This window comes from Rhea americana, unplaced genomic scaffold (assembly GCF_003343005.1).
Source record: "Rhea americana isolate MKP2758 unplaced genomic scaffold, rheAme1 scaffold_150, whole genome shotgun sequence".
NCBI lineage: Eukaryota > Metazoa > Chordata > Aves > Rheiformes > Rheidae > Rhea > Rhea americana.
Genome location: NW_028185595.1, coordinates 233,772 through 248,738, shown reverse-complemented (window position 1 = coordinate 248,738; position 14,967 = coordinate 233,772). Strand labels below are relative to the sequence as shown.

General features: G+C 46.3%; 1 protein-coding gene across 1 annotated transcript in view; it reads left to right on the top strand.

The window, feature by feature from the left end:
• The window catches only part of KCNIP1 (potassium voltage-gated channel interacting protein 1), a 32,210-nt gene extending 17,541 nt beyond the window's left edge, over nt 1-14,669 (top strand). Inside the window, exons 3-8 of the mRNA XM_085299571.1 lie at nt 4,665-4,734; nt 7,418-7,488; nt 9,268-9,375; nt 10,417-10,521; nt 11,103-11,165; nt 13,343-14,669. Of these exons, the coding sequence (XP_085155697.1) occupies nt 4,665-4,734; nt 7,418-7,488; nt 9,268-9,375; nt 10,417-10,521; nt 11,103-11,165; nt 13,343-13,390 (465 nt within the window). The 3' untranslated portion in view covers nt 13,391-14,669. The remainder of the gene's footprint in view (nt 1-4,664; nt 4,735-7,417; nt 7,489-9,267; nt 9,376-10,416; nt 10,522-11,102; nt 11,166-13,342) is intronic.
• The last annotated feature ends 298 nt before the right edge of the window (nt 14,670-14,967 follow it).

Below are 14,967 nucleotides of genomic sequence, written 5' to 3'. Positions count from 1 at the left end.
GCGATCTGATCCTTTCTTTCGCTGCTTGGCTAAGCAGACTGTGGCACAGCTCAACTTTGGGGACTTCTCTGTTCAGCGCCTGTGTTCAGRCTTCTTGCACTTCAGTTGCTGACCCTCACATCTACCCTTTGCCCCTCCTGATCTTGCTATCGCTTTGCATTACCTCCCAGGGAAAGAATAGTGATAGGCAACGTCATTCAACTTGTCACCTAAACCATTTCCTAAGACCTCAGTGAAGGCCTTGGGATTAATYTATGGTGCTATCAGGGTCTCATTTTATGTCAGACTGTTCGGCTTGTTACTGTGCTTTTCTTCAGCTRCTACGCACACAGTATGTGTAATGCTTTAAAATTTGAGCTTTAAATTGAAACAAAAGGGCAGCTCTAGCATTTGTAGCCTGTAAATGGTGGTTTCAATGGGATGAGTAATTATGCACAGCAGGCAGGCTGACTCAGCTGCCACCACGCTTGCTTTTGTATCGAACCGTCTGCTTTTGGGCATGATGTTGCAGTGCCATCTGGAGATTCAAATCCCCACGGGAACAGAGCTGTTCTTCCTCTCACTAGCTCGTAGCTGCTGCCTGCTCTTGAGTGATTGCTYGGGCTCCATTTAATTACGAGGCAGCACCCGGATTATTGCAAGGGACGCTCAGCCGCGCGCTCGGTCCCGAGTGCCGTACGTGGGAGCTGGATGCTGCGGCTGAGCCCTGGGTGCATCGGCCGCGGTTGGCCCAGGGCCAGYGGAGCGCAGGCCGGGGGAGCCTCGGAGCGGCGCCGGGCCGGCCGGGGGCACGAGGTGTGCTGGTGCTCGGAGGTGTTTGCACGCACGAGCGCGTGCTCAGCTGGAGCAGCGTAAAGCAGATGAGGGAGGAAGGAACCTGTCTAAAATTACTGGTAAAATGGATTGAGCTGGTCACAGCAAAACCCCCCAAAAAGTTGCTCAGGCGGAAGCAAGCTCTAAAAAACTGTGATTCTGGGACAGAAGAGTTATTTATAGCTTGAGGGTTTTGGAGAAATTCAGAGTCTTTGATCAAGTTTTTCTCCTCATTCAAAGTTACTGCTAGACTTCTGTGCTCTCAGCTGGGTTTCCGTAGCCAGCAAGCTGCTCCGGCAAAGAACTGGAAGACTGACACGTATTTGCCAGCTTTTCTTTCTTCATGTTAATAAAAATAGATAGTGACCATTCACGTGGCTCAGATAGCCCAAATTCTGCAATTCAAAAYGGCAAAAACTAAATCACGGCGTTTTGGCTGGTTCACGCAGGACTCCAAGCTGAGAGTAAGGGCTGCTTCTGGAAGGTGGCAGGATGCGTGGATGGACACAGAGGAGGGTAAAACCTGCTTGGATGGCAGCCGGCACTTCAGCTCTAATAAACCCCAGCCTCACTCGCTTCCCAGGGTGTCAGTGGTCAGGTGTCACGTTCCTGCACCGGACCATTGGAGGCTCCCACCAAACTCAGATCCATCGCGCTCCGGAGAAGCAGAGCCTGCTAACCAAGCTGTTGTCCTTGCTGGCTGCCCAGAGGTCCTCTCTCCGTCTTCAGCCTTCTTTACAGCTGTGAAATAGTGCTGTCCTCTAGCATCCTCTCCAGCTGCCAGGACAAAAGGCTTTGTWTATTTGCGCAGTTATCTCTGCCCCCAAGGTGCAGTCTGCGTTATGCGGAGTAGTCTGTTTTGCACCTGAAGGTAGCTGGTTCTCAGACTGGCAGCTGGGATAAACTCGAGGCGTTTTGTCCGATTGCTGTTGCTGCAATTCTGTAAAAGCAAGATAACAKCGACTGCAAAAACCAGCAGAGCTTCTGGTAGATCTTGCCTTGGTTTAGCTTAGCAAAATAAAATGTGACGCTTACTGTCTGTAAGTACATAAGAAGAAAACTGTTTGAGCTGAAAGGCAGGATTGGCACAGGAACAAAATGGCCATGAGCAAAAACATAGGCTGGAATTAGATGTTTCTGCCCCRCAGAGGAGTGAAGTTTGGGGAACAGTTTTGGAACAGAGGGGAGGAGAGTGAGAAACTAGCCACTTTTAACATGAAATTTGATAAATTGATGGCTAAAGGAGTGACTATAACAGTGACAGAGCTTTGAGCTCAGTAGTCCAACACATCTGTTTTAGACCATGTTTTTAATGACATATTTTCTTCAGAATTCATTGCACGGGTATAAAAATTGGAATTCTTAGGGGGCTGTTTGCCTGTTTCTGGGGGCCTTGTGCAGTTAGGAGAAACAGCTGTTGACTGCAGAGGATTCTTCTCTAATGCTAAACAAGAAGCGTGACCCCACTTTAGTGCAAATGTTTTGGCAAATCTGGACTGACAGTGCATGTAGGACGTGAAGCAATCAGTTAAACCAAAGCAGGTTTGGGGGAGACTAGAGCAGCACGAGCGAGGTGGGGATGTTGTGATGTTTTTGTGATCCTCAAACATACCTGYGTGCGTGGGGGGACCTAGGAAGGGCTGCAGCACGTGCAGTGTTGGGGGGCAGGGGGGCTCGGAGATTTGAATCTGGGTTGCAGAGCCATGCTGAGAGGGAATACACCGGAGCCAGTCGGTACTCCGACCACTTAGCAATAGAAAACGCTTCCAAATTAGCAAAACGCGAGCCCCGAGGACTCCTTTCCGTTTGCTGGCCGACTTACATGACAACGGTCGGATGGGCAGGTAGCAAYACCTTTAGGTTCAGTTGCACGGATAGTCCCTGTTTGTGTGCATTGCACTTCTTTGAAGTAATCAATAAAGCTGATTTCTGATTCCAGCTGAAGAAAAGAACAGCAAGCTCAATTTTTGTTTGCTTTCATGTGGATTCAGCTCCTTTGTGGTTTGGCATTTTAAAAGAAGCCTGAGAAAGACTCATGTAATGCCAGTGCTTGAGAGGTGGTTTTTTGAAAGCGAGGGGTGGTTTGAGTGCTTGACAGTTCCTCCCCCCCCCCCCCAAAAAAAAAATCCAATTTTCTTGTTTGACATTTAAAAAGAATTTGTAGGTTAAAGAAAAGAACACTATTACCTGAAATCTAACCCAGAGCCTTGTAACTGTGGAGGAGGAGGAGGGCTGCACTTCCTTGCAGGTAACGTGTTTGGGTTGAAGGAGTAAAGCTTTGCTGTCTTTGGTGGAATTTATCCTGATGCTAAGCTTACCTGCTTAGGGATTTCTTTGGTGTCAGCTGTATTAAGTCGTGCTGCAGCACTAATGAGGTCTCCTGGGCATTATTTGATTCTTATGAAACAGCATTGTGATCAATTAAGTCCAAATGAATTGGTACTAACATATGTGTCTGAAAGCAATCCAGTTACAGCGAGCTAAGCAGGGCRATCGATGGCAGCGCCGCCTTTCCCCCGCGCTCCTGGAGGCCTGATGCAAAGTTTCCTTTGGCTTCTAAACAGAGCATCAGAAGCAATAAGGATCACGTGGAAATTCAGGAAGTTTAATGGGGGTACCACGGCCAGAAGTGCGAGGGCAGCATTGCCCTGCGAGGAGAGCGCGGCAGCCGCCGTCTCTGCTCTTCGCCTGCCCTTCTCGGACCTTCCCTTCAGTGTTTCGGTCGCGAGGGTCTTAACGGCCGTGGGTTGTTAGGATAGCTTGGAGAGATCGGGGGGTACTACAACTGGGGAAAGCATAGGGAAAACGACGAGTCTCTGCATTTAAGCATGGGAAATGATGGTGGTTAGTGAGTTTAATAGTTGTCTGTCTTAAGATACAGYTTCACGTAGTGTGGCCGGCCAGTGAACGTTGCTGGAAAATGTGATTAGGAGCTGTGCTGTGCTTGGATTTTAAAAAGAATGGCCAACTGGCTGGGTTGAAACTGATTTCACTAACACAGAGAGCAATGTGGACATGACGGAGACTTCTCCCAGTAACTGTACGCTTCAGTTACTTCAAATGGCTTCTAGACCTTTAGGAGTGGCAGAAAGCCCCCGAGAGCCCAGCTCCTCTTAGCTTCTGCCTCCCTCTGCGTGTTGGTGCTGTGCAGTGAGTGACTCCKGCAAACTCCTGCCCCACATTACCCCCCTGGCTTTAGATTTTCCTGGGCTGCAGCGGAGCAAGCGCAACCTCATTGAAATGCACTGTGTTTTAGTACYGGAGCTGAAAAATCAAATAATCCCATGGGTTTCCGGGTGGAACGTTTGTACAGCCACAGTCCAGCTTCACGGAAGTRTGCAGGAGACTGTGACCAGCCAAACAAGTGGAAAAGGAGCTCGCCTTTTTGAGGTGAACACTAGTGCTTGTTGGTGATGACTTGCTGGTGAGTTCTGTGAGCCTCGGTGGAGCTGGTATCGGTTATCTAGCTACGGTCTCCTGCCGAGGATTAATGGATTAATATATGCAGAGGCACAGAAAGGGGATGTGTTAGCTGGCAGTAAGATTATTTGTAATTATTAGATAAAGGCTCCATATGACAGAAGATGAGCTGCCTTTCCAGCTCACCCTGTAAAACAGAGATTAAACACTGAAAACACCGGTCAAAACAGTAATAATGCTGAACCAAGCCTATGAGATGCTTAATGTGGAATTCCAGTCTGAATTACTTAATTTCTTCAGCGCATCCASTGCACTGTTTGAACAGGAATGTGGCTTGTGTAATTGCTCTCTTTGGGCTTGTAGTGTTTTGAAAATGAATCTCAAGAGCAGTGTTTTTTTTTTCTTGATTCGTATTTATTTTTTTCCAACAGGAATGTCCTAGTGGGGTTGTTAATGAAGAGACGTTCAAACAGATCTATGCGCAGTTCTTTCCACATGGAGGTGAGCGGAGTACTTTGCATCTGTCAGGTTTCTTGAAGCATACCTTAACATTCATTATTGCCAGCTGGCTGCAAAACTGCTTCTGATAATCTGTGCTAGGAATTTGAATTGTGCTTAGGCYCTGCAAAATGTTAAACAAAAATATAAGTAGCAAGGCAAGGAAATAATTTTAGGTGCCCTTTGAATAGTTATTTCTTAAGAATACAGACAAACTCACATTGAAGATTGCTACTAGCTGTCTGCCCTTTTCTCTCCAGTAAACAGTGCAAKACTGGAATAGAAATTGGGAATTAATTCTCTTGCCTGCTACTGTCTTTCTGGATGGCAGAGAATTAAATCAGTTCCCTCAGTGCATCTTGGTTTCCCCCGTTGCTGGACTGCAGTACATTTAGGATCTAGTGCAGAAGCATCTCAGACCTATTTTTGTCCTATAAATAAATTGAAATGTTCCTAAAAGTTGTAGAGCTGTTCCCAGTTGGCCCATGAATGCCTGGGCAGCTGAAATAATTTKGGGTGTTTTTGTGACTGACTGAGGCAGCATCACTTCATGCGTTACAGTGTTRTATTAAACTTCTCAAATAGCTTACATTGTTAAAACATCTCCTAAAACATCCTCAGCTTCTGAAAACATCARGAATCTATATGCTCTTGTAAATGGATATGTTCTATAGGGATTTTTTTTTACAAATATGAAAGAAGTCATGATTGTAAGGCTTTTTTTTTTTTTTTTTTTAAATAAAAGATGCAAAGTTTGAGGCTTCCCAAATATATCCTGTTCTGTAATAGCTGCAGAATAGTGTCATTGTGGGAAGATGATGAGGCTTCTGCGTGTGTGTGCAGGTCGTTAATAGGTGACTTCTGAACTAAATATTAGGATGAAAAATGCTGTGCTTCTGTATGTTTTACACGGCATGTGACCTCAAGGATGTACACCTACAGAAAGTTCTGTAGCAGGTAGATTCCTTGTTTCCCTTCTACGGAGGTTGACAAAGATTTGCCGTTATTCTGTTTTGCGTCCCATTCCCTCAAAATACGGCTCTCCCTCGGTTAATGATGCTAGTAGTGCAGCCGTGCCTAACAGTAAGTCGCTTTAACAGCAGAGGTATTTTCATGTTTTCCACTGTTTTGCTTCACTTGGTTTCCAAACTGTTTGTATAACCTTAGTGTCATAAATTATGGGATTTCAGATTCCTCAGAGGTTTTTCTCACTTTTATGGCTCTCCATACAGATAAACTTGTGCATCTCAGGTGTAGTGACGTATCTCCAAATTACAGTGCACATGCAGGGTCATCCTAGGCTCTGGTATTTCTGTTACACCAGGCTTATATGCTTGACAGGTTTTCATTTTTGCTGATTTGCCATCAGATATTACTAGTGAACTAGTATTTCTTCATGTATATTATCTGCTACTGAAATAAAACATTTAGCTTGATGTTCCGAGTCTCTTACGTTAGCTTAGTAAGACTTTTTGTAGGCATGTCCCACTAATAATTTCATATTTTTCTTGTGGAAATACTTTCTTTCTGAATCCTTCTCTTAAAAATGAAGCAGCCAGTTTTTTATCCGGGAGTCCAGCAGATTCTATGCGTACAAATGACAGGAACTTGAGCATTTTTCTGCATGATTTTTCTGCATGTCGCTACTCTTCCCTAGATTTAAATAATGTGGGGAAAAAAATTCATTGTTTCATGAGATTCAGACCAAAAAGATGCTGAGGTCGTTCCATGTGGGTGCCTGCCTAGCACAGGTCATTAAGTGTCACCAGGCGCCCAAGCACTGAGTACGAAGACTCAAGCTAGACTAACTCTGTGTGCCAGAGGCAAAGAACAGAGGAGGGGAGAAACAAAATRCATGGTTCCTTGAATAGCAATGAAATAATTAGGTAATAGTAATGCYAGTTGCTTCCGTTTTCTAAAAGTTGGCTCTAGCAACCTGGAGAAAAGTGTGAATTGTCTCCGGAGCAGAGGCAGGCCAATGAAGGTCCKGAGGCCAAACACTCATTTGATTTTTCTGCATATTGTTATTGTTTTTCACTGTTAACAGCTGTCTTTCACATGGCCAACAGAGGCTGTTCTTCTCAATAGACAAGATATGTGTGTGTGTGTGTGTATATTCATATAATATATATATATATCATATATATATTTTAAAGACCAGCAGTTTAAAATTCAAAAGGATGAAAATATATTTTGGATGAGATTGCTCTTTAACAGTCAGTGGAAATGTGTCTAACACTCTTCTCAAGCTTGCTTCCCTCTGCCCTGGCCGTTCCCTCGCATCCTGGTGCCACTGAGATTCCCACCAAGACCAGCACATCCAGCTTTCCTCGGTTGCTCTCCGTGAACCTCACGTGGCTAATGCTGGAGGACTTAGCCCGGCAAAGCTGAAGTTTGGATGCCTTGCCTGATTTGGCAAGCAGAGATGTTCGAAGTACGGTCCCATAATCCAGATCATTACCACTGTGATGAAAGTTTTGGCATGTGAAGGCTGCTTTTTGAGGTGGAGGGGGAGGAGGGAGAGTTATATAATTCCACGGTAATTTTTACTGGTTTATAGAATATCTGAAGAAGCTACAACATTGTTTTCTTTTGCTCCTGAAAGAAAATGTGGTTATGAGCGCTGTTTAGAGCCATTAGCGTATAGCGAAGTGCTGCATCAATTCGTGCCGTTTTTGTCTTTCAGATGCTAGCATGTATGCACATTATCTCTTTAATGCATTTGACACCGCACAGAATGGCTCAGTGAAGTTTGAGGTAATTGTTTTGTATCCTATTTTGATACCTTTTTCTCAGCTTTGTGTTTTGATACTTCTCCATCCATCTTCTGTTAGAAATGGGCAAGATTTGCTGGATTACAGTTTAGAGGTCTCAAGACTAAAATCACTAGGTATTTTAAAATCTGATTGATTTTGGTTAAGGTTTTTTGGGCAGTTGCACGTTTCCCTTGACTAGAGAAACACGCGATTCACGTTAGACAGTATCACAGGCGACGCTGATCTTGGAGGGCGAAACCATGGCGAGTTTCGCAGCAAAGAGGAGAGGCTGAGGACAGAGGTGTACAAAAAGAAAGCAGCGAGTGGCACGGGTGATTTGGAGGTAGGAGGAAGGCAGCACATCTTATGCCTTCTGTGGTCATCCAAAAATGCGTAGCAGGATTACACGTGTATTTTTGGAGTTTGTTTAGAGCTTACTTATTTAATATATTGAACAAACATCTCATATACTTGGCTCCTAGGAGAAGGCAAGCCTATCTGTTAACCAAAAAGGCCTGTTGCTGTGGCCATGAGTAGCCACCCTTAAAGCTCTCGCGTGCAGGTGACAGCAAAAGGAGATGTTGAGTAGGTGGTTTTGGAGATAATTTTCTGGCTGACGGTAAAACTAGAAGTAATATGCAGTCCCTCCTTTGCCATCAAATGCCAAGAGTCCCAGTAAGTCCTGGGTGAGACTYGGAAATTACTTCATTTATCAGATGGAAAAGGGAAATATTAGCCTATCTGTACAGGTTTCTCTTTGGTGGCAGCTACGGTGGAGTTAGGCGTATGGTAAGTGCTCAGTATAACATTAGAGGTTTCCAGAAACCTAAATAGACCAAAATGTGGCAAAATGCTTAGGTAAGTGGGTTTTTTTAAAAAAAGGGGGGGGGGGGGAGAGAGAGAAAAGGAAAAAGCTTTCCTTCCTGGCAAACTCGTCTCTGTAGTACTTGTTGGACGTAAGTGTTTTGCCCCCCCCCCTTTTTTTGTATTGTTCAGTAAATTCAGGTTCTTCTGAGCCCGGGGAGAAGGAGCGAAGGTTTCGGAGAGGCGGCGTGCTGCCCGCGCAGTGCTGGGGAGCCGGGAGGGGGGCCGGGGTCCAGGAGCTGGAGCGGTATCGCTGGGTCAGCTCTGCCCCCGCTGCCAAACCCCTGCAGCGATGCTGCTGTCAGCCCCGAGCCCTTAGGCAGCGTAACCAGTAGATCAGTGTATTGGAAGCAATAACTGTATGGTAAGCAGAAGACAATTAGAAAGCTGTACGCCAGCCTGGGTAATCAGTGGTGAGGATTGTATCCGACAGACGTGTCGGAGGCATTGCTGGAGGAGGAGGAGGAGGGAGGCTGAGGCCATGCGGTGGCACGGAGAGCCCCGGCTCTCCCGGTCCCTCTCAGCCGCCGCGGTCCCCGTCTGCCTGGCTCGGGCCGGACCTTTGGTTACGCCGCGGTCTGCTGGCGCCTCGGGACGCGATCCCAGAGAGGGGTTAGAAAGTTAGCAAGAAAACCCGGCAGTGAGCGGCAAAAACGGGTCCCTCGCAGGTGGCCGAGCGCCGGCCCCCGGGGCGGCCCCCGTCCCCCTCGGCAGCACTGCTGCTCGGGTCCTCGCAGCCCTGCGCTGGGGCGGCTGAGCTCCCGCGGAGCGCGGGCGGCGATGGGGCCGGGGGCGCAGGGGTTGGCGGCTGCGTGTCGTGCCCTAAAAAGGAAGGTCGTCTGAGCGGTCTTGTGGTGACGGTGGCTCGGGGAAGGACGGTGTTAAAACTCGCGTCTCTCTCTGTGCCTTGAACCAGGATTTTGTGATGGCGCTGTCGATTCTGTTGCGAGGAACGGTCCACGAGAAGCTAAGGTGGACGTTTAACCTGTACGACATAAATAAGGATGGCTATATAAACAAGGAGGTAAGGCTGTTTCTGACACACGTTTGATTTTACGGTTAATTTTACATGCAGCTAATTAAACACAGATCAGACAGGACTTAAGCATTTACCTGTGTCCCAATAAAGTGCCTGGTGACCTTGTATTGCACATTTTTGTAGCCATATTTTACAGTGCCTTTAATGGATTGCTTTAGCTGGGAGCAAAACCCTAGTTATAGCTATCCACAAAAAYAACCCCTGCGAAGGGGAAGGTAGCAGGGACATTGGGTGCTCGGTGACCAAGGTGCAGGGATCGTGCCGATGTCTGCGTGCAGGATCGTCCAGGTACATCCGGCCGCATGGGGGTGGTGGTGTGGGCTTACCCGAGGTGCTGCGCCCCCGCAGCACCGCTCCCAATTCAGTGTCGTTATTTAGTGTTACTGTATTACCTAGCATTTTTTTGTTTTCTCTGTGGAAACTTTGGTTTTGAGCATGGTAAACTTGACCACTGCTGAACTTTTGCGTGAAGGCACGCATGGGAGTAGGCCTGCTCTGACCGGCCACATGTAGGACGTGGTCTATCACCCTGAAGCTGCCGTGGGCACCTGCTGTGCTTGCGGGTCCAATGCTGTTTGCTGAGCCACGCACTAGCTTTGCAAGGCACAGAGAGGGACCCTGACCGGCCCCCCRGGGCTGGAACGGAGCGCCTGGCCCTGGCAGAGCTCTGGAGACGAGCGGTCACTGCGGCAGCACCATCCGCAGCGATGGCCCCGACTGCCCTGGCCCATTTGGCACAGCAGCAGCTGTAGCGCTGCACGGCCAGACCCTGAAACGGGGGCATAGGACCCTCATGAAGAGCTGCTGCCAAGTCATGRCACAGAGAGAAAGATGTACTTGGTTTTCTAGATTAACTCACAGCTGGTGAGACATCTGTCTGCATGCATGTGTCTAGGCTTCCTCTGGGTTTGACAGTAGGTATGAGCCTGAGGTCTGCTCTGCTTTGTAATAGAGAGTGAAAAAAGGGCAATAAAACAAATAAATGCTCTATCATTTTTATTAACTTCCCTATTGTCACTACTGCAGGAAATGATGGATATAGTAAAGGCAATTTATGATATGATGGGAAAGTACACGTATCCTGTGCTCAAGGAAGATGCTCCGAGGCAGCATGTAGAAGTATTCTTCCAGGTATTTATTTGATTTCTGGTGTGTTTTTCTTAGTGTTTGAGCTGTGCACCGATATACTTCACTGTTAGGTTAGTCCCAAGGTCATTGCTGCCCTATGCTACGCGTCCCAAACCAAACCCTAGCAGCCATCCAGCCAAACACTGCGGTGTCTGCTGAGTTCCTGGATCTGAGGTGTCCCGTTTGTCTCTTGGCCCGACCCCTTCTCCATGTCCATGTGGCATGTCCAGCAAGCCTAGAGATGTCCCATCTCAGCCCACAGGTGCTTCTGCTTGCAGCTGCCCATAAGAATAGAGACAGGAATATGGGTGCCAATTAGTGAGGTACTGAAGAAGTAAGTGGTGTAAGATGGACAGAGGCTGCTGTGTACGCTGTGGAGGGAATAGTTGGAGATGACCTCAAAAACGCTCCAAATATCAGAGTAAGCAAGTCCTTAGCTGCCAGCAGGTTTAATCAATGGCACTCCACCTTCAATCTAAGCTTGTAAAGCATCCTAGATTTATTCAAACTGAATCAAATATGATACTATACTACAACTGCAGGGTTACATATGGAAACCAAAGATGTTTGTTTTTGTTTTGCAGAAAATGGATAAAAACAAAGATGGCGTTGTAACTTTAGATGAGTTTATTGAATCCTGTCAAGAGGTAAGGCCAAAATTATAACCGCGGTGAGAGGACTAGCTTGAGCCACAGTGTTTGTGTTCACTTTGTGAACTCTGCTTGAAGCGAGCTGCTGCTCTGGACGCCAGGTTTCCTTTATGCTGTGTGAAAACCAGCCGCAGGATTTGGTCTGCGGTTAGGATCTGGGAGTGCGGGGTCAGGCTGTGGGTGCTGGGGGGAGCCTCTCCGTGGCCAGTGCTTTTGTTTGCCTGAGTGAACTGCAATACCTGATTCTGTGACAAATACGTAACTCTTGAGAAAGCTAAGAAAGCCCTTAACCTTCCTCAGGATTTTTTCCAAGAGGCTGGCAACGTCTCTGTGACCTGTCCCTGGTTGTCCTTTAACAGGTACCATGTTGCTGAAACAGTCCAGAGCCGAAGGTCTCAATAGGACCTTTGTAGTTAGAGCAGTCTTCTGAAACCCGCTGGTGGTTTCAAGGTCAAACAATAAAATAAATGCTGTAATCATCGCAATGATTTTCTATTTTGACAATGAACTCCCTCTCGCAAATTCCATACCTTAAATTGGTTGTGATAGATATTTGCTGGTATTTTTTAGCACTGGCACAAAGACAAGCATCTGCACAAATCAGCCAAATATCTGTTGTCTGAGACTAATTAACTGTGTGACTGTTTGTTCGGAGGTGTGCATACTGCATACCAGCCATCCTGTGCTTTCTGCTTTCCCTGGGAAATCTGTCCTGTGCTGCAGTCAGACAACCCAAGCCTGTCCCTGAATGACGGGAAGACCCTCACCCTGGAGGGGCTGGCTCCCGTCCCACCCCTTGTGCGTAAAGGCTGGGTCTGGTAACAGGCAGAACTTTCTCAGACAGATTTCAGGGGGAAAATGCTGTATGAGCAGATACACGATGGAACGCTGACGTTTTTGATTGCAGCGTTTCTGATATCTCCCGCTTATTGGTTTATTTCTGGCCTCTTCTATAATTTGAGTATTTGCCTCTAGGTTGTGTTTTATTTTGCAAATTCATTGTTTGTCCTCAAGCTGGATCTGTGTGATAAATGCTGTGAATAGCAGTGCTGGTACTGAAGCAGCTTCACATCACTTGGAAATGCTGAAGCRTCTTTAATGCTCTGTCCTAGTTTTGGTTTGGTTGGTTGCCATCGACATACTTGCAATAGAAGCTGGGCAGGTTGATATGCTGTAATGTGTGCTTTCCTTGCAGGTAGGAGCCCTGCAACACTAAGGCTTTTTCTTTTCTTTATGCAAAACAAACAAATGTGCATTATAGTGTATGTCTTTGCCCATTTTGAACGTATGGCTCATGGACAATGAACTCCAAGCTTTGTTTTAGAAAAGATGGTTGATTTTCCATGCAAGGTGCTACCTGGTACTAGTACCTGCAAAACCACATTAGAGGTGAGATACTGCTGCTTTTGGMAGGTATAAGGATGGCCACATTTCCAACACCTCTAAAGCAGATAGGGGAATGAAATGCCGTAATAAATTGCATTACAGCCAAGCAGTTATTCTGGCTATTTGAATAACTGAGCTCCTGCGGGGGGGGGAGAAGAGAGAAACATACCATATTTTTTGAATGTTACTCAGGTGATTACCTCAAAGTAACATTTCAAGTCACTTCATAAGAAACAGTCTGGTATTTCCCTTGTATCTATCCAACTTTCTTGGCTGGAGCTAAGAACCTCAGAGACATTGAGATTTCATGTGTTTGAATTTTTAGTTGATTGTGTTTCTGGGATCAAGTGGTCTTCAGGACAGCTTACTCTTCAGTTCAAAGCCTGCAATTTTATTTGGACTGTTTGAGCATATTAAGTGCACATTTTTGTGTTTAGAATTGATGAGGTTCTGTGTGGGCACTCAGGTCTGAGGGCTCAGCATAGTCACCAGCTCAGAAAAGAGTTTAAATGCTGATATCTCGTGTTCTTTAGTGAAGCACAGCACACACCGTATATGAGAAAATCCTGTGCTTGCATGCTGCAAAAGGACTAAGGTGCCAAAGTGCAAGGGGGCTGCTTTGCAAGACCTAGACCTGAATCAATTTAAGCTCATCAAGGATGAAAAGCGATGCAAAAGCGAGGCAGTTGCACGTTGTAGCACTGCAGAGCACCTGCTGGGCCAAACAAGGTTGTGAACAGGGCTTTGTCAGTATTGTTTTTGTGACAATATCTTCTTGTTGCTTCCAGGATGACAATATCATGCGATCCTTACAGCTCTTTGAGAACGTCATGTAACCGCCTTGGGAGAGCACTGTAGGAGTCAGAGACTTTGTGTGTAACGAAGACTTCCTTTCTGGGTGAAAGCTTTTTACGATTCAGTCATGTCCAGTGCGTAAGGGTTTTGTATGACATCTCCAACCAAATGGCAACTGAACGTGACCCATCCCATCTCTCCTTCTCAGAGACGCTGATGGAACTTTATTTCATTTTGGAAGCATGCGAATGTTTTAATGAAGCCTGACGAGAGAGAGCTGCTGCTCGGAGTTCAATGAATAATATACAGCATTCCGTTTGCTAGGCGCAAGTCCCGCTTTTAATCTAGCAAGCTTGATTACATATGATAGCACATGTCGATAGCTTACTTGGCCATCTATTATGAGTGAAAAGCTCAGTCCATAGCACCATACGGCAAAATGCTTTATGAATGCCATGCCATTATTTTGTTTTGACAAAAGTCTGATCTACTGGGGCGATCTGTGAGGTTGTAAAAACAGATGCTGAAYGTACGCTAGTATGTTAAGCAGAGAGCCCACGTAGCCAGTAGTCCCATTTCCACCTCTCACCTGTACTGGGTTGGGTGGAGTTATCCCTGAACACATTAACTGGAGCAGTTTCAAGCCAGTGTGAGCCAGAAGGGAGCAAAGCAAGTGTTGCACATGCAAATTCTAAACTACAGAACAAATCTTGCTGAATGACGGTAAGTTCTCGGAAGACCCAACAGGCTGATGAGGGCTGGCACGTGAAGATGTGTGCTGGTGATATTCTCTGCCACCAGCTATATCCCCAGCATGTAGGGGGACGCCAAGCGGGTCTCCAGGGAATAGGGTGCCTCTCTCAGCAGCACTGTGGCCACAGGCCATAGTCCTGTCCTTGTGGTTGAGCACACACTGCATGGATGCACCATTTGAATGTTTGTTTTATTTTCCAGTGGAGGTTAAAGCATTTCCCACTTTATGAATTTGTTTCAGCTTTCCAGTTTTACTTAGTTGCTCAAGGTCCAAGTGAGGCAGCTATGTTTCCTCATGCAGACCTTGGCACCTTCAGAGTATCCTGTAGGCTTAAATGAGGGTTGCTCAGAGCTGCCAAGCCTAGGTGTCCCTTTGTGTAATCTAATGTTTCGTACTGCAAAATCTTTCTCTCACAAGGCAGTGTCTTGGGACATGACTTGTACTCGTTCCATATCCTTACTAATGTCAAGCAGAGCATTGGTTTGGGGAGTTTGTTTTTTTAAGTAGTAAAACAGAAAGAATCACGTCGTGAAATTGGATTTTGCCCAGTAATTGTCAGCTAAGGCGTATTCATTATGCCTTACGCCTCATCCTAGCCTGCTCTGCAGAGGACTCCAAGAAAGCTAACGTTACCAGAGCACCGTTGTAATCTCCTGGCAGCTGGTGGCTGAGAAACCAAGGAGAGGAGAGAACAACCAGCTTTTTCAGCTGCTTGAACCACACGCAATGCATAGTCCCCTGCTGTGGTCCAAGATCATTGCCATCCAGTATGCATATATTTTTATTGTATCAGATACTATATTACAAATATACTGTTGGCACTGAAAATATATTTTAAATATTGTGTAGGCGGAAGCTTTTTAT